This window comes from Vulpes lagopus, chromosome 18 (genome assembly GCF_018345385.1).
Source record: "Vulpes lagopus strain Blue_001 chromosome 18, ASM1834538v1, whole genome shotgun sequence".
Taxonomy (NCBI): Eukaryota; Metazoa; Chordata; class Mammalia; order Carnivora; family Canidae; genus Vulpes; species Vulpes lagopus.
In genome coordinates, this window is record NC_054841.1 from 29,270,097 (window position 1) to 29,293,317 (window position 23,221).

At 51.5% G+C, this 23,221-nt stretch overlaps 1 protein-coding gene across 5 annotated transcripts in view; it reads left to right on the top strand.

Annotated features, from left to right (window-relative positions):
• EBF4 (EBF family member 4) overlaps positions 1–22,670 on the top strand; it is a 56,081-nt gene extending 33,411 nt beyond the window's left edge. For 4 of the 5 annotated variants that reach the window (XM_041732162.1, XM_041732161.1, XM_041732163.1 and 1 more), the window contains 11 exons: positions 13,379–13,460; positions 14,297–14,414; positions 14,511–14,644; positions 14,742–14,868; positions 16,659–16,747; positions 16,860–16,925; positions 17,031–17,208; positions 17,282–17,470; positions 20,045–20,242; positions 21,535–21,610; positions 21,870–22,670. In XM_041732162.1, coding sequence (XP_041588096.1) covers positions 13,379–13,460; positions 14,297–14,414; positions 14,511–14,644; positions 14,742–14,868; positions 16,659–16,747; positions 16,860–16,925; positions 17,031–17,208; positions 17,282–17,470; positions 20,045–20,242; positions 21,535–21,605 — 1,252 coding nt within the window. In that variant the 3' untranslated portion in view covers positions 21,606–21,610; positions 21,870–22,670. The remainder of the gene's footprint in view (positions 1–13,378; positions 13,461–14,296; positions 14,415–14,510; positions 14,645–14,741; positions 14,869–16,658; positions 16,748–16,859; positions 16,926–17,030; positions 17,209–17,281; positions 17,471–20,044; positions 20,243–21,534; positions 21,611–21,869) is intronic. The other variant, XR_005984338.1, reaches the window with a different exon arrangement.
• Positions 22,671–23,221: the final 551 nt, after the last annotated feature.

The window sequence follows — 23,221 nt, forward strand, 5'->3', positions numbered from 1 at the left end:
ACCTGAGATCATGACCTGAGCTGAAACCAAGAGTCAGAAACTTAACTGACTGAGCCACTCTGGTGCCCCTGTAGTTGCCTTTTTTTCTTTTTTTTTTTTTTGTCGTTGCCTTTTAAATTATGTAGGAAGACAAAATAGTTACAAACAAAAATATATTTATAATGTCCTTTATGTTTACCTGTATAGTTGCTTTTACCAGTACTCTTTTTTCTCCATGTGGATTTGAATTACTCTCTCATGTCCTTTCATTTCAGGTTGAAGCATTGCCATAAATATTTCCTATAAGAAAGATCTAACTAACTTCAAGAAAGTTCACCACCAAGTGAAGAATTCCTTTAGTTTTTGTTTATCTGAAAATTTTGTAATTCATCTTTCATATTTATTTAATTTTCCAAAAACTTATGCTTCGTGTTTGAAGGATACTTTTGTTGGTATAGAATTTTTGGTTGACAGTCATTTTCTTTCACTACTTTGAATGTCATCCCATAACTGTGTGACCTCCATAGTTTCTGATGAGAAGTCAGCTGTTAATCTTATTGAGGCTCCCTGTAGGTAATGAGTTGCTTTCTGTTGCTTCCCAGATTCTTTGTCTTCAGCTTTTGACAGTTTGAGTGGGATGTGTCTACATTGTGAACCTCTTTGAATTATTACTACTTGGTTTTCTTTCTTTCTTTCTTTCTTTCTTTCTTTTTTACTACTTGGTTTTCATTTAGCTTCTTGGATGCACAGAATAGGATTTTTCACCAACTTTAGGAAGTTTTTGACAATTATTTCTTCAAAAAATAAAAAAATTTCTTCAAAATTCTTTCTGCCCATTCTCTTTCTTCTCTCCTGTTGAGGTATCCATTATGAATATATTAGTATACTTGATGGTTTCCCACAACATCTTAGACTTTGTTCATTCTTTGTTCTTTTTCCTCTCCTCCAGAACTAGATAATCTCAACTGACCTACTTCAAATTCATTGACTTTTTTGATTCTGTCAACTCAGATGTGCTGTTGAGTTTGTCTATAATTTTTTCATTTCAGTTGTCCTTCTCAGCTCCTGAATTTATTTTTTAAAGATTTTTAAATCTTTATTTAGGGGCACCTGGGTGGTTCAGTGGCTGGGCACCTGCCTTCGTCTCAGCTCATGATCCCAGGGTCCTGAGATCAAGTCCCGCATCAGGCTCCCTGCTGGGAGCTTGCTTCTCCCTCTGCCTATGTCCCTGCCTCTCTGTGTGTATGTCTCTCATGAATAAATAAAATATTTTTAAAAATATATTCTGTTTATTTGAGAGAGACAGAGGGAATACAAGTGGGGGGAAGGGCAAAGGGAGGGGGTAAGCGACTTCCCACTGAGTGGGGACCCCAATGTGGGCCTAGATCCCAGGATTCTGAGATCATGACCTGAGCCAAAGTCAGACACTTACCTGACTGGACCACCAGGTGCCCCACAGTTCCAGAATTTAAATGTTCTTTTTTTAATAATTTGTATCTCTTTATTAATATTCTCTATATGGTGAAGTATTCTCATACTTCAATTTTTTGAACATGGTTTCCTTTAATTCTTTAAACATTTATAATGGCTGGTTTAAAGTCTTTGTATAGTAAATCTAGTATGTGGGCTTCTTCAGGGACAATTCCTATTGATGTTTTATTTCTCATGTATGGGCCATACTTTCCTGTTTCTTTGCATATCTCATAATTATTCATTGAAGGAGCAGCCCAGGTGGCTCAGTGGTTTAGTGCCATCTTCAGCCCAGGGCCTGATCCTGGAGACCCGGGATCAAGTTCCACGTCAGGCTCCTTGCATGGAGCCTGCTTCTCCTTCTGCCTGTCTCTCTCTCTCTCTCTCTCTCTCTCTCTCTCTGTATCTCTGTGTGTGTGTGTGTCTATCATGAATAAATAAATAAAACCTTTAAAAAATAATTATTCATTGAAAACTGGGTATTTTTATAATATTGTGTAATAACTGGAAATCACATCCCCCTTCCCAATGTTTGTTGCTGTTAATATCTGTTTACTTAATGACTTTTATGGACTAATTCTATAAAGTTTTGGTTCAATTAGCTTAGTGGTCAGCTTATGATTGGACAGGCATTCCTAAATGCCTTACCAATTTGTCTTCAATCATTTGCCAAATCATTTGCTGCATATGTGTTGGGGCATGCCTTCAATGTTCCAGCAATTTACAACTCTGACTTAACTTCTACTTCCTACTTGTGCAGGTTTTAGGATCAGCCAGAGATGAGAGACTAGGGCCTTCTAAGATCTTTCCTGAACATGTGCTCTTTCCTGCACATTTACATGGCTTTCTAGATCTCCAGGAATATATGAAAGGTTCTCAGAGCCACCGTATGAACATGTCATTCCCAGTTTTTCCTTTAAAGTTTTTGACCAGAGTCTTGTTTGCCCCAACTAGTGTCATTGCCTCCAGCAACAGCAATGTTAAACAATTGCCAAAGGTTGTTCTCAACAAACACCACAAGGATAGGGATTTTCCCACTAAGCAAGCTCTGGCTCAGATCAAATGACTATTCCAGTGAATGGGGTTGTCAGGGAGCTGCCAGAGAGATCAAATTTGACAGTTGTCTGGGAGTATACATTGAGAAGCTCCAGTCTTCTCCTTCCAGTGGCTACTAGGCAGCTAGTTTTCCCAGCTACCATGGTTGCAGTGCTGCTGGTTTTCAAGTCTACTGCACAGCTAAAAAGAAGGGGATGGGGAATAGGGCAAATAAAAATATTGCAAAGCTCTCTGTTAGTAAAATTCAGCCATTTCTTTTGAATAAATACTCCTTGCATTGTGCAAAACTTTTGTTAATTTCCAAGTTCTGAAAAAGTTTATTTCAACAGTTTTTGCCTGTGTTCCTCTTGCATTATCAAGGAATGGGTTTTCATAGGTCATTTCTCTGCAATTCTCAAAGTCCTATCTCTGCAATTGATATATTTTTAAAGATTTTATTTATTTATTCATGAGAGACACACACACACACACACACAGAGAAAGAGAGAGGCAGAGACAGAGGCAGAGGGAGAAGCAGGCTCCATGCAGGGAGCCCAACATGGGACTAATGCAAAGCCTTTGTATAATAATAGAAGAAAATAAAGATCAGTGTAAAGCTTTAAGACAACACTCAGTAAAAATCTCTACAAGGATAGAAATGTTCTGCACTGACCAATGTGGTAGCTAACAGCCACATGTAGCTATAGGGCACTTGACATGTAGCTACTATGACCGAAGAACTGGATTTTTAATTTTATTTCATTTTAATTAATTCAAGCTTTGCCACATGCAGCTACCATATTGGGCATCATAGTTCTAAGACTAAATATTTTCTTGATTGGCCTGGTGTAGGAGTGGGTGGGGAAGACTCCCTCTGGTGGGAAGTCTACAGCTCTTCTCTTCTGGCTCGCAGGGGTGGACTGGAGCTGTGGGATACGCATGCACTCTGGCATGTAGTTGTGCCTGGTACACAGCGGATATTGTAGTGATACTGTTGAAACAGGTTGTGTCTGAGCTACCTGACAGAGGTAAGTTTTATTCTACCCTGTTGTGGGCAAGCTTAAATACAGTCTCTAGGTCAGGTACAATCTAACAAATGCAATGATAAGAAGGGAGCTGCTAGAAAATCAACTTTCCTTCTTAACAGTCAATGCAATAGTCACTGTTTTTCTGCATAGCCACAAAACAAGCTCACGGTACTGTCCACCTCCTTCCACTCTTTCCAGTGGGGTCTCTGCTTCCACACTGCTGCTGTTGCAAACACAGGCTTCTGTCTGGGGCCCATTCTGGCAATTTTCCTTGGTGTCCTAGAACCTCACTACAGGGTCAGTACTGTGGTAAGACTGAGGTTCCCTCTTGCCTGCAGAATGAATCGCGCTTCCTTCCCTACTCCACTCCTTTCAGAGCTGAGAGCATTTGGGAGAGAGATTGAGAACCAGATGGCATTCGTGTGAGATTTCCTCATGACTTCCATGGCTCCCCAAGCCTCCCCTAGTGGGACCACCCAAAGACAGGAGTCTTCAAGCCACCCCTAATTCAGAACAAATTTAAGGGAAAATCTCTGGACAACTGAACCGGGCCCCTACACTGGGAATAGAACTATGGACAATGACCCCAGAGGATATTGGAGGAGAGAAGAAGTGCAGGATGAGGAAGTCTGGGAGACCATAATAGGTGGAATGGGAGATGGGTGGCAAATCACTGTCTGCAATTTGAATGATAAATTCTCTCCATAAAGTTAAGAGTTATTCAGAGTTGGGAGACTCAAGCCAATGTAGACTGGCCAGACGACTTGGAGCAAGGCCCCTACCTCACTCAGCTCCAGTTGCCTCATAACAGGGAGCTGACTCTTAACCCACCGGAAAGGAATGTTGCGAAGTAAGGCGTCCTTATGCAGGTTCTGCACAATATCATTTCTTACCCCACCCCGCCCTCAGCCTGATTGCCTGTCTCAGAGAAGTAGCCTCAACAGCACCAAGACAGTCAGTTAGAGCTAGGGGAAAGCTTCCTGACTGATATGGTCACAGATGAGCAGGAGAGGAGTGGGAGCCTCTGCCAAGGGTCCTGGGATGTCTGGGCTAGGAATGGAACTGTCTCTGAATGGGAAGGGGGCAACTCTCAGCCTTCTGTCCTCTCTGCTCTGGGTCACAGGGACGTTAAGGAAAGAGCCAGGCCTTGCTAACCCCCAACCTCTGCCTCTCACATGATTCATAAGTAGGAGGTGCCAAGGTTTCTGCTTGGGAGCCTGGCTCACCCACCCAGAGCCAGAAGAACACACACCTTCCCTTCAGTCTTGGGACCCCTCCATTCCCCTTCATATCACCAAATTAGTTACCAGCACATCTCATACCTCTGTGGAGTCCACCTGCCCATCCATACCCTCAGTTCCCCATCCCCTCCTGCCTTTTCTCCATCCCTGCTCCTCTTCTGTTCTTCCCTTGGAACCCAGCGTCATGCATCCACAGAGGACTCTCAAGGCTAAGGGGACACATGGGGGATGTGTGTGTATGTCTGTGTCCACATGGGCACAAAATGGGCTTCGTGCTCAGGGACCCACTGTAACCGTGCTCCAGCCTGGCCCTGCTGCTCCACGTGGGGTGCCCAGAGGACTCCCACTAGCAGCCCCTCTATCCCTCTGGGAAGTGGAGTCACCACTGCTCTTCATGGGCAGCTGGGGGCCCCTGTAGCAGTCTCTTTACCACCTCTCCCCCTCTCCTCAGGCCCCATGCCCAGCCCTGAGGTTTGGAGAGCCTAGTAAGTGCCCTATCAACATGTTAATCAAATTACTTAGGAGCTAAAATTGACGCTGTTCATTAATTATACAAGATTATGCTAATTGTGCATGCAAATGCATGCAGGGGAACAGAAGGTGTTCAGGCGCATGGTGGGCCATTAGCATAGAGGATGGGGTGCGGGTGCATTGGCATGCTAATGTATGCGCCCCAGCTATTTATAGGCCCCCAGCCCATCTGCACTGCAGCCACCTCTGCCCCAAGTAGGGATCATGGTGGGGAGGCCAGGTCCAGGCCTGGCAGGTGGCTATGGCCCTGGAGACACTTGGCTTTGGCTGCTGCCCCAGGCTGAGATCAGGAAATAGCGTGCCACCCCATCTGGGCCACCCCAACCTGGACCTGGATTATCACACCAACCCTCTTGCTTCCATCCCTTTTTCTAGCCTAGGCCTTTTGGAGGCAAAATGCTTCCAAACGACATAGCCGATATGGCACCCTCTACTGACTCCCCGTCACCTGGAGGATCCAAATCCTGTAGGATTTGGTGCAAACCCCCAGGCCCTGGTCCACAGCTCTCCTCCTCCATCTTGTTGGGTAGCATGCATGGGAAAGTGTGCCATGCATGCCCCCAGTCCTCAGCAGGGCTATTTATTCCCTCTGCATGAAGGGCCCCCCTGCCTCTTACTCCTCTTTGAGGGAAAATGCCCCTGGTCTTTCAAGGTCCCAAATGCCTGAGATAAAATGTGATCTCTGGGAGCCCTTCCATCTCTGCCAGGCAGAGTGGCTGCTGCAGTTCCCCTGGGCAGGTCATCCTGCTGTGTCCACCACTCTATCGTACTGCCTGTACTTTAGGTTTCTCTGTTTCCTGCTAGACTGTAATTTTCTCAAGACCTTGTTTGCCTCTTGATTGTGCTGCCTGACACACATAAGGTGTTTAATACATCTTTTTAAATGGGTGTGTCAAATAAATGAGGGGATGAATGGCCCAGCCGCCGTATCCTTGCCTGTCCTTGAGGTGGGGGCAGGGAGCAGCAGCAGACAGTGAAAATAGGGCACAGACCTTGCCCCCAGAAGATGTTCTGTTTCTTCTGAGACTCATGAGCTCAAAGGCAAGCAGTTTCCAGTCAAAATTAGCAAAGGACTCCCCTGGCCCCAATTCCCCATCCCAGGCTGTAATGCCAGCTGTGCACTTAGAAATAAAAATCCAGTTTTATTTTACACCTTGCTCCCCATCTGTTTTCTTTCCCAAGGCAGTCACAGGACACTTGTTTGGAACACTCTGCCCCAACTCATATATCCATTCACATCACTTCCTCTTTCTTGATCTGTACTATCCAATATGGTTGGTAGCCATAAGCCACATGTGAGTATCTCAGTTCAAATTAAAATGAAACCATGGGGCACCTGGCTGGCTCTGTCAGTGGAATGTGAGACTCTTGACCTCAGGGTTGTGAGTTCAAGTCCTATGTTGGGTGTAGAGATTACTCAAAAATAAATTTAAAAATAAATAAGTAAAAGCAAATAAATTAAAATGAGACAAAATTGCAAACAGTTTCTCAGTCACACTAGCCACGTGTCAAGTGCTCAAGAGCTACATGTGGCTAGTGAACATCATGTTGGGAAAGGCTCTCTTGGCCAGCACTTGCAATCTAGACCTCCGTAGCCTGGCTCCTGATGGTCCTGTAGCTGTAAGCATCCTTGGACTTTAGTCCTGCTCTTTTGATTACTAACAGCTTTGCCTCTGGAAGTAGGAACGTGGCTTCTGCTCAGAGTGCGTCTCTCATGGGATGTCAGGAGGGTAAAGATGGTTCAAAGGTGTGCAACCTGGTATCTTATAGGATGAGATTCCTAGAAGCAAAGCTGAAGATGGGGGTGCTTGTGAAAGGGATTTTTACAGGGCAGCCCGGGTGGCTCAGCGGTTTAGCGCCACCTTCAGCCCAGGGCCTGATCCTGGAGACCTGGGATCGAGTCCCACGTCAGGGTCTCTGCGTGGAGCCTGCTTCTCCCTCTGCCTGTGTCTCTGCCCCTCTCTCTCTCCCTGTGTCTCTCATGAATGGATAAATAAATAAAAATCTTTAAAAAGGGGGGGAGGGATTTTTATTGGAGGAGAGCCCTGGGAAGAAAAAGAGAGGAACAACATCTGGAGGATAAGATTAGCAAGGAGACAGTCTCAACTGGAGTCTAACACCATCCTGAGCCCTTGGGGGAGTTCTGGAACCTGAAAAGCACAGGGAGTTGGTCCTCTGTGTGATGTCAGTCTGTCTTTGGCTGCTTGTGAGGAGCATCTGCTTCTAGCTGAGGATAATTTGTAGTGGGGGCAGCTGTGAGCCCTTTAACAGCCAATGCTCACAACGGCGGGGGGTCGGGGAATCCAGCAGGCACCCACGCACGCTATGGCACCTGGACACTGCTTTCTACCCCCCACTCCCAGGAACCTAGGGTTTGCGAGTGGACTCACATCACTCACCTCCACATTTTCCTTCCTCTTCTGAGTAAAGTGCTGTGCTGGAGAGCTTTCCTTATGCAGTGGTGTCACCCCTGAGAAGTTATGTATACATCAGATGTTTGCACCAGAGTCACATTCCACCCAACATTTGCTTCCATTGACAAGGAAGGTTCATTTTCATTTCATCTCGAGTTGTTTTTACAGGGAGAAATAAAACGCATTTATAGGAACGACGGGGAAGGCTAAGCTATGTTCAGGATGTGGTAAAGCAGGTGTGCGAGCAAACTGCTCTTACCTTTCACTTAAATCATAGGCGCCCGAGTCATGATGCAGAACTAACCACCCTTGAATTGCCTTATTAGCTGGATGACCACCGTCCACAGCGCTTTGTCTGGTCTCTCTCTTTTTATTTATTTATTCATGAGAGACACAGAGAGAGGCAGAGACAGAAGTAGTTTCCCTCTGGGGAGCCTGATGCGGGAATCAATCCCAGGACCCTGGGATCACGAACTGAGCCAAAGACAGACACTCAACCACTGAGCTACGCAGGTGCCCCTTTTCATCTGTCCTTTATTAACCTTTTTATAATGGGGAATGTTGAACATCTAGGCCAGAATAGAATAATGAACCACCAGTATCCTTCCCTGAATTTCAACAGTGACCAGCTCTTCTTGGCTCATCTTGTGCAACGGGTCTTTAATCCCAAACGCCTTCTCAGGCTGACAGCAACAGCCACAACAGCCAAAGACTCCCAGATAGGAGCAAGGGGACCTGAGTCTCTTTGCATCCTTGCTGGATTTGTGACCTTGAGAAAAATGCCATGAAATGGCTAAACGTGTCTCTGTACCGCCTGCCTCTCAGGGCTGCTTTGGAAGGAGGCTCATGGCTGGGGCAGGTTGGATGGACTCTGAGAGCCCCAATTATTTTTTTTAAGATTTTATTTATTCAAAAAAAAAGATTTTATTTATTCATTCATAAGAGACACACACACACACAGAGAGAGAGAGAGAGAGGCAGAGACACAGGCAGAGAAAGAAGCAGGCTCCATGCAGGGAACCCAATGTGGGACTCGATCCCAGGTCTCCAGGATCACACCCTGGGCTGAAGGCAGGGGCTCAACCGCTGAGCCACCCAGGTGTCCCTGAGAGCCCCAATTAGAGAGAATTTTCCATAACTCCTGTCAATATCAGGGTCAGAGAGTCCCAGGCCTCTGTCCAGATTTCGGCGTTTACTATGACTTTGTCATTTATTCTCACTTATCCTTGGTTTCCTCATCTGTGAAGTGGGAATGATTGCAGACCTATACCACCTCTGGGTTATGAGAGGATTTAACAAGGTAATGCCAATGATGAGCTCAAGAGAGTTGTAGGCTCCTGGTAAGTGCTTGAGAGATTAGACCTGGATCACTTTTTACTTTGGGGTGTTGGGACAGGAGGGGGGTACTTTTGTATTTCATTTGTAATTCATGCTCGTGTTTTCTTGGTATGTTTCTTACAGTAAGTCTGATGGACTAATGGCAGGTCTTTTCACCTTTCTCTCGCTCCTCTTCCTGTGAAGCCTAGATGAGGAGACATGCCCTCTTAGAGCCTCATGGCCACAGCAGGGATGGCTCTGGGCACAAGTCCTGCCCTGGCCCAGGGAGCCTCCTAAAATGCTCACTTCCTTGGGGAGACTCAGGTCAGCCAGGGCTGTGTACTTAGCCTGGTTTTGCTTCCCCAGAGCCCAAACTAAGCATGGACATGGGGCACTGGAGGCTCACTTCCAAACTCATGCTGAGGGCTGCTCAGAAAATGCCCCTTCCCCTGCCCCCGCCAGGCTTACCCAAGTTTGGCTGGTGGCTGCTTCCCAGCTGACCGGCAAGGCTTCACAGCCTTTCAACAAAGTATCCCATCTCCTGCCTCTGGTTCCTGTGGGATGTCCCAGAACTTGGTCCTCACTTACCCAGACCCTACCAGGCTCTTTCCAGGGAAGGGGAAGAGAGAAGAAATGGGGTATGTAACAACACTGGAATACAGTTGCCAAATTAGCTACAAAACTAGTTAATGTCTGTAGGATGATACAATTACAAACTTTAGGGCTAATTTCTCTACCAAACAAATTATTTACTTCTCCCAATAAAAATCATTTGCATCTTAGCAATTTCCTGCAAATTAACCCACCTTTACAGAGTCTAGGCCCTGATCAGTAGCAAATACAAGTCCAAGTTACTTTCCCCTAGAGAATTAGATAACACTTGGGTGACTTTGCTAACAAGTCTCTAGAGCAGCACTGTCCAGTACAAATCTAACACAAGCCACAAATATAATTTTATATTTTATAGTAGCCTCATTTTCAAAATAAAAAGAAACTGGTAGCATTATGACAATATAGTGTATTTAATCCAATATATCTAAAATATTATTTTAACATGTAGTCAATACAAAAATATTACTAGTCAGCTATTTTACATTCTGTGCTTTTTATTCTAAGTAAATCATTGAAATTCAGTGTGAATTTGATACTTACATCTCAATTCAAACCACATTTCAAGGGCTCAGTGTCACATGGGGCTAGCGGCTGCCCGCTGTACTGGACAGTGTTGTTGTAGAGCAGTGCCTCTCAAATTTTAGGAGGCATCAGAATCACCTGGCTTATGAAAACACAGATGCCTAGGCCCCACCTGAAGCATCTCCGGCGGCGGGGGGGGGGGGGGGGGGGGGGGTGTCTGAAATTCTGCATTTTCAGCAAGTTCCCAGGTGAATCTGCTGCTGCTGCTGCTGCTGGTCTAGGTGGCACACTGAAAACCACTGTCCCAGGATGACTTCGAAAGGACTCATAGTCATCATTTTGCCTCATTTTCAAGTTGTGGGTCATTTTTCTTAATGCCCCCTGAGGCGGGAGCGGGAGTCAGGAGGTGCACCATGGTAGCAGCCCACGCTCTGGAGACTTGTTTGCATTGGCTCTGCCCCTGACTGGCTGAGAGCAGCCTCACAGACTACCAGTTGGCAGCTGTAACATCGCTGCCGCTGACTGCCTGCAGCTCTGAGCTAGAAGTTCAGGGGGCAGGGAAAGGGGACTGACGCCCACGGAGCACCCAGGCCTTGTGTGGCTGCTCCTTGCACCCTGCAGGTAATGTCACCCAGGCTTAAAAATGGAGATGTTCTGGGGGCGGGTCCCCATAGATGGAGGTGCAGGCAAGGCCTTGGGGCTCTGAGGGAGGGGCCGTCCCTGAAGTCTAGAATGGCCAGAAAAGCCTGGCCAGACAGGGAGTGGGGGGTGGTGTAGACCCAGAACAAATACTACCATGATTTATTTCTGGAAGTGAGTTATACTGGAAGGAAGAAGGATGGGGAGACGTGCTGAGGAAGGGCTGCGGGGGCTCCCAGGGGTGCAGGTGGGGGACAGGCCACTGCAGGAAGCAGCAGTGAGGCCATGGGAGGTTGGAAATAAAAGATATCCCAGAGGCTGTCCTTAGAAGGTGCCTCAGCAGCCAGCAGTTGCTGCTGTCTGCTGTTCTCCTGGTGGCTGGAGATGGATGCTTAGAGACGCAGAGTGAGTCGACACCTGGGCTAGAGCCCATATCTCAGGAAACATTTCCTCTGGATTCTGTACGTTTGGGAGTGGGGTTGGGTGTAGTGGGCATGTGTGTAGATGCAAGAGAAGCATGTCACCTTTGGGACAACTCCCATGCTTGCATCATCAGCTATATCTATGAGCTAGCATTAATCCCCTTCGGGACAGGGACTGTTCCTGTCCCAATGTCTGGATGTCTGCCCTCCTCCTTCTAGCACCTCATAAAGGACTGAGCACATGAATATGGAATTGAAATGAGGTGGATTGTACCACGTGTGATGATTGTGTCTACACTTTATGTCATGTAAATGTGGGGCATACATAAGGTGACTACTATGGCCATAAGGGTGTTGACACCATGACATGTCTCATATGGATATAGGAAATCATTATTATGCCAGATAATGTGAGATAAATGGAGTGTCTATACTGTTTGGGAGCATTTGAGGTGACTGCACTTTGGGATGACCTACTGAGTATACAGGGCATCTGTACTGGGGTGACTACTGTTTGGGAGCATATAAGCTATCTGCACTGCAGTGTACCCAGTAGGGGTGAATTTGGGGTGTCTACATGGTGGGTGTGTACCATTTGGGGTCATATGAGGTACCTGCATTTTGGAATGCTCCTCTTCGGGGCCGTATAGAAGGTCTACACAACATGAAAGTATTTTGAGGGGACGTTCATTGTGGATGGAAATGTGTGCGGATATAATGTCCCTATAGAAAGGAAAATGAAAGGAGTTCCCAGAAGGGTATTCATTGGATGGAGGAATATGACAGGTGGTAAGATGTCAGCAGTGTGGACAGAGGCCAGGCCTGGGTAGAGGTAAATCTCCAGGAAAATGACTGGTTCTAGTGCCTAATGAGAGGCTGCCCCTTGGGACACCTCATTCCAGGGGTGGTACCCATCCCTACCAGCACTTAGGGACCTCCTCTTTGGGAAGTAACTTATAGAATCTGTGACAAATCTTCCTCTGAATGTGAAGTTCATGCTTGCAGGCTTTGGAGACAACTCTAGGGAGTTAAATTAGATATTCCAATTACTGTAAGTGAAAAGGAGGTATTCATTGTGTATATGTACAGCGTGTCTGACAGGTACACCATGTGTGTGTGATGGGCATAGGCTCTGTCTGATGAGGTTTTTGCTATGAGAATAGTGAATGTGGAACATGTGCAAAAGAGATCTGAGTGAGTTGTGCTGTGGCAGGGGGTCTGCTACATGTGAGTGAGATCTGTGTGCAAGAGGGATTTGTTGGTGGGATCTACTGTGAAGGAGGAAGGGTGATCTGCTTGCTCTGTGTGATGACTATACAGCATTTGCAATGACTGTATTTTGGGTAATCATATACTACATAAAGTGGTATATTAATAGATATACTCTCATATTCCTTCTGTGCATATATAAGATGGGCATACACTGCACATGATGGGTGTAGACTCTGTGAGTAGTACACCATATGTGTATGATGACTACGGGCTGTATGTAGAATATGTGTCGTATATGTCCTGTGAAGGGTATACCCTGAGCGTAGGGGGTATACACTGTGTGTTGGCTCTATCTTGTGAGTAACAGTGTATAAGGCATATACTACACATAATAGGTGTATCATTATGAGTATACATTGCATGGGTGATATAGTATATTGGGAGGAGGGATATGCCCTGTGATGTGGATGCACTGTTTGTGTGATGCACATATACTATGACAAATATACATGTGGGATGAGTTCACAGGTAAGCGTGAGTACATACTACATATGGCATATACATCATGCGGTGGGTATAATTCATGAGTAGTAGATATATATATGTATACACACACATATTATTTATGGTGAATATCCTTTGCATGGATGTGATGAGTATATACCTTGTGGGATAAATAAGCACTGTGTGATCCTACACTGGGCACAGGGGTGGATATTCTGTGTTGTGAATGAATTGTTGGGAAGGGTCTACTTGGTGTATATCAGGCAATCTGTATATATGCACTATATATATATGGTGGTGGGAACATGGGATGTGTGCCTTGTGTGAGCCGGCAGGGCAGAGCGGAGTTGCCCCACTGGGAAGGGGCATGGAAGGGGAGGGAGCAGTTGGCACTTCTTCCATTCCCAGACCCCTTAGCCCAGCCCTTGAGCCCACCTACCACACTGTTTCAGGTTCTTTCTCAAGTTCTTCCTCAAGTGCAACCAGAACTGCCTAAAGAATGCGGGGAATCCCCGAGACATGCGCCGCTTCCAGGTGGGTCTGGGAGAGGGGTCCCCTTGTGCACCCACCCAGGATGCACAGCCATCCTGATGGGGTGGGTGGGAAAGGCTGTGGTCTTGCCACCCTGGGAGAAGCCTCAAGGCAGATCTCTGCCCAGCCCCGTGCTTCAGGGCCTGGTGCCTGCTGGGGGTAGGGCAGCTCCATCTCAACTTATGCTGGCTGCCAAGGGAGGCTTCATTAGAGTCCCACTTAAGGAGATGCTAATTGTGACATTTTTACATGATTAACGACCCAGCTAATTTGCATAGCGTGAAGCAGAGAGCAGCTGCCCTTACCACATCCCCAAGCTGCATACCCCTCCCAGTGAAGGGTGGGAGGGAGAGAAGGAGGCAGCCCCAATTTCCTCCCAAGGGGGGCGGGGAGCTCCTGCTGATGGCTTCTCTGGCTGATGCCATCTCCCCACCTTAGTCAAAAATCTCACTCCCACTTGCCTCAGACACATTCCTGCCTGGGAGCCTCAGGGATACAGCCCAGGGGGCGTGCGTGCTACGTGCGTGCGTGCGCAAAAACCGTAGCCGCTCTGCTCAAGGAGCCAGAGTTTTTTTCGGGCCTCTTGATTTTTCTAGTTCCTGCGGAGTCACTTCCCCTGGGCAGCCAGAGGTAGCGCATCTGGGCTGTGGATTGATGGAGCTGCTGCCCCCCACCCCCCCAGTTCAGCCTCTGGGGGAATCTCTTTCCCATGCCAATGACTTTGAGTTCCAGCACCCAGCCCCCCTCCGGGAGCTGCTGGAGCTGCTGATGCCCCGCATCAGTCCTCTCCAGGGAGCCCCTGAGGGCCTCAGCCAGGCTGGCCTCCGCTCTCCTTGCAGGTGGTGGTGTCCACGACGGTGAGCGTTGACGGACACGTGTTGGCGGTGTCCGACAACATGTTTGTGCACAACAACTCCAAGCACGGTCGCAGGGCGCGCCGCCTGGACCCCTCTGAAGGTCAGGACTCCCGTCCCAGCCCCTGCTGCCCTGGGCCCAGCCAGCCTCCAGTCCCCGGGGAGCAGGCCCTGATCTGGCTCCTCTCCTGCCTCCCAGCTGCCACCCCCTGTATCAAGGCCATCAGCCCCGGGGAGGGCTGGACCACCGGAGGCGCCACCGTCATTGTCATCGGCGACAATTTTTTCGACGGATTGCAGGTCGTGTTCGGGAACGTGCTCGTGTGGAGCGAGGTGGGCCACCCCCCCGCCAGTCTCCCTCCGGGCCTCGTGGCTGGGCCCTCCCCTCGCCCCGGGCTGGAACCCGCAGGCCTCCCCTCTCCCCTCGCAGCTCATCACGCCCCACGCCATACGGGTTCAGACGCCCCCGCGGCACATTCCCGGGGTGGTGGAGGTGACCCTGTCCTACAAGTCCAAGCAATTTTGCAAGGGAGCCCCCGGCCGTTTTGTCTACACAGGTAAGGAGTCAGGCGGGGGACAGGGGGTGGGGGCAGAGAGGCCTCGGGTTGCTGGAAGGAGCCCCACCCTGTGCACCTGGAGCCCGGGTCTCCGGGTCAGCCAATATCTAAGGTGCCGCCACGCCCCCTGAGCGGCTGCTCCGTCTCTTCCCCACCGAAACCCCTGGACCCCTCCTGGACCCCTCCTCGCGCGGGACCTCCTTTCGCTGAGCTTCTCAGTTTCCCTCTTTGTTTTGTTTTGTTTTGTTTTTTTAAGATTTTATTTATTCATGAGACAGAAAGAGAGAGAGAGGCAGAGACACAGGCAGAGACACAGGCAGAGGGAGAAGCAGGCTTCATGCAGGGAGCCCAATGTGGGACTCGATCCCAGATCTCCAGGATCATGCCCTGGGCTGAAGGTGGTGCTAACTCCCGCCACCCCCGGCTGCCCCTCAGTTTCCCTCTTTGGCCTGACTCCTCAATCATCTCCCCGGCTGGGAGTCTTAGCCCTACCCGGACTTCCTCCCTCCCTAGGGCCTCCTTGCCAGGGCACTCCCCCCACTCCAGCCTACCCCCACACACACTCCCCAGGGTCTAGAGTATTTCCAGTGGCACATCTATTTCAAAGGTTCCCCAAATAGGCTTGATGCTCTCTAATCTATCCTGGGTTTCTTGGTTTCCCAAGCCACCCCAGTCTTCCCTCTGTGTGAGCATAAAGTGGTATGTGTATGTGCACGCGCAGGCACACACACACACACACACACACACACACAGCCCTTGCAGGAAGCCAGGGCATTGAAGTTTACACAGATAGAAGTGTAGAATCCCCCATCCTGGCTCTATTTGACCACTGGCCAGGACCCTCTCCACCTTCCTCCAGCTGCCCTGCCCCAGCCACCACCACCACCCTACCACCCCCCACCCCCGCACCACCCCCCCACAGAGAATCACTTAGCCCTTCTAGGCACCGGACACTCCCTAGGGATCCTACTTAACTGTCCTAACTATGGGGGTTAGGGGGTGAGTGAAGCTACCCTGGAGGGGTGGGAGGGACCTCTAGGGGGAGTGTGGGCTTCGGTGAGCTAAGCTGAGACTGCAGGGATGAAGAGGGAGGTAGAGATGGGGAAGGATAGACAGACCTGGAGAAGGAATGGCCAATGTAAAGACCTGGGAATGAGTGCTTTACATTTTAAGGGGAACTGAAGGAAATTCACGGAATCTGGAGTTGGAAGTGAAGAAAGTGGATAGGGCTTTGAGGCTGGTGAGTTGGTCCAGGCCCGGCTGGAGGAGGAGGAGAGGTGGGGGTCCTGGGGAGCCTAGTCAGGAGTCTGCCACCTAGTCTGCAAACTTCTAACGGTCAGATGCTGCTGGGAGTCCATCTGAGCTGTGATAAATGGAGGCTGTTGAGGTTTTTAATTTTTGTAATGAATATGTTGCTCCTCATAATGCAGACAAAAATGCAGACAGAAAACTCCCTCCAGCCCTGCCCCTAGGAATGTAGAAGCTAATTCGGATATACAGTTGCCTTTTTTCGAATCACAGATGGATGGTATAGTGCTTGTGTGTTAATGCCAAGCACCTGGCACAGGGCCCGGCTCAGTAAATATTTGTTGAATGAATGAGCAAAGAAAGGAGCTGAGGAAACTCCGCGAACCCAGCCTCGCTGACCCGTGTGCCCGGGAGTTTTCTGAGAGGTTTGGGCTGGGCTTGGTGGAGCGGGTCTGCGGCGAGGCTCCCGGCCCGGCTGCTGGCGGCTCGGCCCTGCGGCGGGCCCTGGGAGGGGGTCCTCCAAACGCCGCCCTTCTCCCCAGCCCTGAATGAGCCCACCATTGACTACGGATTCCAGAGGCTACAGAAAGCCATCCCCAGACACCCCGGAGACCCGGAGAGGCTGCCCAAGGTACCGAGGGGCGCGGGGGCCCGGGCCGGGGATGAGGGTGACCGGCGGCCTGGGGGCCCCTGCCGCCCCGCGGCCTGTCCCTCCGTCCCGCTGTGTCCTCCCCCGCCCCCAGGAAGTGCTGTTGAAGCGGGCGGCCGACTTGGCGGAGGCCCTGTACGGAGTGCCCAGCAGCAACCAGGTAGGGCGCCCGGCCTGCCCACCCCCCCCCGCGCCGCCCGGCCGGGGGCTGCCCGGGTCCCTGCGCCCGCGGCTGCCCGGCCGTGCCCCGCTCTTGTCTTCGCAGGAGCTGCTCCTGAAGCGCGCGGCCGACGTGGCCGAGGCCCTGTACAGCGCGCCCCGCGCGCCCGCGCCGCTCGGACCCCTGGCCCCGAGCCACCCTCACCCCGCCGTCGTGGGCATCAACGCCTTCAGCAGCCCGCTGGCCATCGCCGTCGGGGACGCCACGCCGGGCCCCGAGCCGGGTGCGTCCCGCCGCCCCCGCGCGCAGCCCCCCGCGCCCGTGAGCGCCGCGCGCCTGACCGCCCTCTCCCGCAGGCTACGCGCGCAGCTGCGGCAGCGCGTCCCCGCGCGGGTTCGCGCCCAGCCCCGGCTCGCAGCAGAGCGGCTACGGCAGCGGCCTCGGCGCGGGCCTCGGCGGCTACGGGGCGCCGGGCGTGGCCGGCCTCGGCGTGCCCGGGTCCCCTAGCTTCCTCAATGGCTCCACGGCCACCTCGCCCTTCGCCAGTGAGTGTCCCCTGCCCGGGGAGCGGCCTGGGGGCTCAGCCCGCCCGGCCTCAGCCCAGGGGAGGGGGTGGGGGGCTCCCCGCGACTCTGTCCCCGCGGTAGACCCGGGCCGTGCCCTCTGTGCGTGGGGCGGCTCTGCCGTGGGACCCCCGCCCCTCGGCCTCGCCCTCGGCCTCGCCCTCGCCCTCGCCCCTGGCTGCACACCCCGGGCCCTGGGCCGGGGCAGTTCTCGCACCTTTAGTCTCTGCGGATTTCAGTTGCACACCTGCTTCTAGCCCTCTCCTCCTCCTGAAGGGGGCTTCAACCGGGGAATGTCCGGCTGAAACCTGGCGGACCGCCACCCTCCGGCTTGTGCCAGGACTTTGGGAGGAGGCTGGCGCCCCCTGCCGGAGGCCCTAGGGAACTAATGGCTCCATCAAAACGGGCTTCGAAACCTGTCCCCCTTGGTCGAAAAAAAAGCATCCGAGGAGGGAAGATGTGGCTCCCTGCGTTCTGGTCACGAAGAGCAGGCGAATTCTGTGTGGTCGGACAGCTGGATTCAGGGTTTGAAAGTCCAGATCAGGATCTGTCTGACGTTCAGCAAGCTACTTTATTTCTTTCAACTGCAGTTTCCTCTCTCTAAAATGGGATCAGTGTCACCCCTGCCTAGGGTTGTTCTCAGATCCGAATGTGCCACCGTGCACGTTTAGAAAGAGTAGAGATTCCCCATCCTGGGTCCTGCTCTTCCTAGCTGTGGGTTTGAACCTGACTCTCTCCTGGTGCCGTGGGCTCAGCTTCTGGGACACATGCCCATGTTAACGCAGGCCATAAACCTCTGCTCTCCCTACCAAAACCCCTATCCCTCCTGGGGTTCTCTCACATCCTTCAGATTTGGGATGGCATTCTTAAAAACTCTATGGTTGCCCCTTAAATCTTAGACTGGTGGGATCTGGAATACCAGTCCTTCTCCTCCACTACACACACAGTGCATTCAGCAGTGGGGAACACACTGCCCCAGGGGACAGAAGCCACCCCATCTGGGGTTTCCCCATTGAGCCAGAGGATCAAAAATTCTAGCCCTGCTTCCAGCATCAGCTGGAAACACCCTGGACTTGCCTAAGGGCCAGTCCCATCTCATGACCAGTTCTTACCCAGGTACCCATCCATTCCCTGTGGCATGTGGCACAGCTCCAGGGGTGTTGTTTTCATTGAGTTTGTCAGGACATGCCAGAAATGACATCCAGAACTGCCCTAGCCAGATGGTCTGGGGCTGTCTGCTTGGGCCTCCCCCTGGTCTTTTGCTTTGGCCACAAGCATCTCCCAGTATGACTCACAGATCCCGGTACTACCCAAGCTACAATATGTGGCTGCAAGCTCCCAACCTTGAGAGATACAGTACATTTTCTGGCATTTGTCTCAAGCGCTCCACAGAGCTCCGTGGACCTCATAATCTATCAGTGAGCACTGTTTTAAGGTGATGGTGCTCCATGAGGCTGGGGACATTTGGAACAGGGGCAGCTGTTGAAGACATTACTTAATCCAAGGGGTGTGGAGGTGTGCTCTAATGCCAAAGGCAGCCTTCTCAAGCTATTGGGTTCTTTCAGGAAGTTCCCATCCCCACCCCATGCCAGCTGCTTGGACAACACTCGAATCACAACCTTATTGGTATTCAGAAGAGAGAGGCAGGGAATCAGGTTCAGATGAGGATGTAGAAAGGAGGATCCGGAGGTACCCGAAACCCACAGGAGAGGAGGCTGCAGTAGGGGCAGACAGAGCCTGTATGCAGGAAACTCTCTGGCTGGTCCCAAGAGAGCAATCCATCGCCCTGGATGGCCAGGAAGTTTCGAATGGGAAAACCCAAGGATATGGATCTCTGTGTCTTTGTTTTAAAAGGCTGGAGGGAGGAGATATAGAAGGCCTCCAGGCCCCAAGCTAGAGGTGATAAGGGCCTATATTAAGGTGGAAGAGAACAAAGTGCCCAGTGCCGGAGGGGAGGTGGTTGTTGATAAGGGAAATACATGTGTAGACAAAGTTAGGAGGCTTATTGTGTGAGTTGAGATCCTGGGCAGAGAGGCCTTATGATAGGAATCTACCCCCAAACATCTCTGTCCACTTGCCCCAGCTCTGCTATGAACCCTGGCCTTTGACTCTAACCTTGGTACCCCAAGGCCCATGAATGTTCCTTAGCATCTCAGAATCCCAGTGACTTTCAGCAGGAACTGTGACCTCTTCTGTTCTTCATGTCTTTCATCTTTGGGGTTTTATTGTGTTCTGGTTTTGCTTTTATTTTGACTTAGTCTGGCCCTGTCGTTTCCAGCCCCAAGAAAGGGTCTTTAGAGCCCCCCAAAAGGCAAGTGCTTTTGGACCCCAGAGACTCCCAGCTTGCCTCCAGGCCCTGCCCTATATTGGTGTCTCCTCAGGACCCTCACCCCCCTAGTGAGGTCTAACTAAGCCTGATGCCTGGGTCAGCAGCCCACTTGGGGCCCACTGCCCATGCCAGGGCCCCAGCCGAGCTGCTCACTCTGGTGCTGTCTCCCTGTTGTGTTTCCCACCACCTTCCCTGCTGCGCCTGCCCCTCCCTGCCCCGCCCCGGAGTCATGCCCTCTAGCCCCCCGCTGGCCGCTGCCTCCTCCATGTCCCTCCCGGCCGCTGCCCCCACCACCAGCGTCTTCTCCTTCTCGCCTGTCAACATGATCTCCGCTGTCAAACAGAGGAGCGCCTTCGCCCCTGTGCTGCGCCCACCCAGCTCCCCACCCCAGGCCTGCCCAAGAGCCCACGGAGAGGGACTTCCAGGTGGGTGATCCATGCTGCCCCACTATGGCCTGTGGAGGAGCTGGGCTATAGGGACCCTCTCCATCCAGATCTCACCAGAGCCTCATTCTGGTTGGCCAGTTTTCCGTGGAGGGTGTAGAGCAGGGAGCTCTGCAGGGGTCCCAGGAGGTCCATCTGGATCCTACTTCCCAGCACCCCTATAGCTTGGTGTGGTCACCACCCTGAATACTGTCAGTTGACCACTTGACCAAGGAAAAGATTCGAATCCTAGTTGGGGAAGGTCTAGAAACTACTCCCAAGGTCCCATCCCTACCTGGTTGACAGAACAAAGACCCAACACTCAGAGCTGGAGAAACCCCACAAAGACTGCACGCCTTTGACCGTGCCTCCTGGTGTCCCCCGGAGGGTAGTGCACACCACTGTGAGAGTTGGGGTCACTCATCGGATGGAAGGGGACTGACTTTGGATAAGGTTTAGTCCAGCTTCCCCTCCCCCATTTTATGGATGTAAAATTGAGATGATGTCACCCCTACCACATGCCATTAGTGAAATGGTTGTCGTTTGTCATTTATCATTCTCCTTCAAGCCAACATCCAACTTAACAAAGCCTGGGCCCTAACTAGTAGTGTATAGTGAGTTAGAGAGTCACATCCCCTCGAATAAGATGACCCTTAGGGTAGCCTCATTAGATAATGCTCTAGGATGATCTCAAAGGGCACACAGTCATGCTTTTTGCCTTGTTTCCAAGTTTTGGATAATTTTCCCTAACCTAAGTATGTCTGGAGCTTAACGTGTGAATTTGGGGGAGCAAAAGGCCGCTGATTTCTCCTACCAGCAGAGAGAACCAATGCGGGGTGGGGGTTTAGGCAGGGGAGAGGATGATGGAAGTGATGAATTCTGTGGACCTATGGGAGGGAGGAGACATGCTGCTGCTGCATGAGGAGTCAGTACTCCAAGAGGCCGAGCTCCTTTCTGAGCTGGCACTAGGTTTCCTCGCCTTGACATGGCCTTCTGGAGGAAGCGGGACTGGGAAGAAGACTCCAGAGTTGGCTCTTGCGATTGAGGAAGTTAGGCAAGCAAGGGCCTGGGGCTGCCCCTCCTAAGAGGTGTGAGGGACGCACCTCACCCAACTGGCTGCAGTGCTGACCAGGCCAGGACTAGGAATGGCTGAGTGCCTGCCTGCAAGGCTCTCCAGAGCACTGCCCTCAGAAACTGCCCTGTGCCCTGCATGCTGTCATCAGCCCAGAGGCAGACAGGCAGATAAAGTCCCCAGGCTACACATAGCTTATGCTTCCTCTCTTTGCTTACCTCAGACCAGCCTTTTGAGGATTCCGACAAGTTCCACTCTTCAGCCCGGGGGCTTCAGGGCCTGGCCTACTCCTAAACATGGTAGGTCTCTGGCTGGGTCTTGCTTCCTCCCCTGGACCTGGATAGACTCTCCAAAAGACTTTTAACAAGGGTGGGGACCTAGGGTCTGAGTCTCCCTTTCCAGGGACTTTCAGCTCCCTAGACAGCTGTCAGGGCCACCCAGCCCCTCCCATCCCCACCCCACCACCAAGTGGCCCAAGCTGAACAGATGGAGAAAAGTGGTTTCCTGTCCCCTTGCAACCAGCCTTTTTCCAGAACCTTCTCTCCCTTTCCCCACCAGGTCTGCAGGTGTTGCCCCCACTGAGCCTGGACTGGAGGTCCCTCTGGGATACACACTCATGTCCTGGACGGCAGCACAGATGCGGAGCCAGGGCTTCCGGCAGACATCAATCCAAAAGCCTAAACAGCCCTCATTGTGCTTGAGGCCTCCAGCCCCACAGGCTCCTCTCAGTCTCACCTCCCTTTCTCGGGGCTGGTTGGAAGCCCTACTAGCACTGTGCTGATGCTCTCGGCAGGAGAGCATCCTGGGGAGGTCCTGGGATGCTGGGCTTTACTCACTGGGTCATTTCCTCTGGAAGAGATGGACCTTGTGCAGATCAGACCGTCAGGTGACAGGAGCAGGGCATGGGGACTGTGGGAAAGAGGACAGCTCAGGGAGGAGTGGCCTGGGGTGGTCCTGTTTGTGTCTGACCTGTCTCAAGTGGCCCAGCATCCCGACTTCTCTCCAGGGTAAAGGGTGGTGCCTAGCAGCCTCAGGAGGCCTGCCCAGGCTCCCATGGAGCTTCCAACGGCTGCTTGACCCCTGGGGCTGCCCCCCCTTGAGGACTGCACAATCATGCTTGCCACATTATGAATCCCACTGGGGGCTTTCGGCATGGAGGGTGCAGAAAAGGGAGTGCCAGGCCCCCTGAATTGTGGGTCTTCCTCCCAATGGCTATCTCATGGACTCTTGGCCCCCCACACACACATGACTCTGGCTGGCCCCATAGCACCACGGAATGGGCCTAGCTGCCACTGGCCTCATATTCTGCTCTGCTGAGGTTGGAGAAAACAGAACAATAAATGCAGCTGCAAGTGGCCACCCAGCCTCTCTTGCCTGCTTCCTTGGCGTGGGTCTGCTTTTCTCAGCGGTTCTGCAGCTCTCCTGGGGCCCCTCCCAGCCATTCCCCTGTGCAGCCTTCTTGTACCTTGGGCTTTTTCAACAGCCCCAGAGTTCAGTTGAGTAAGTATTACCTGCCTATATCTGCCATAGGCACTGTTGGGAGTGGTGGGCAGGCTAGCAGGCCTGAGGACCTAGGACATGGGCTTTGCTCCCAAAGCTTAGACTGGGAACATGGTCTAGCCACTGAGGACTCAGTCCCCCAGCTGTCTGGCCAGGATGAAGGTAGAGATTGTCACGGGACTTCCTGGGAACCAGAACAGCGCAAATGAAACACTGCTCAGTTGTACAGAGGCTCCAAGGTGAGACCCATTCTGAATGGAGGTTGCAGGGCCTCCCCTGGGCAGGGCAAGGGAGGGCAGCTTTTGGTCCTGGGTTGCCTATTTGAGCAAGTCCCAGCTACTCCCCCCACCCCAGACCTGGGCACCTTGGCTCTCCTGTCTCAGAGTTTGGAAGATTCCCAGACTCACTTG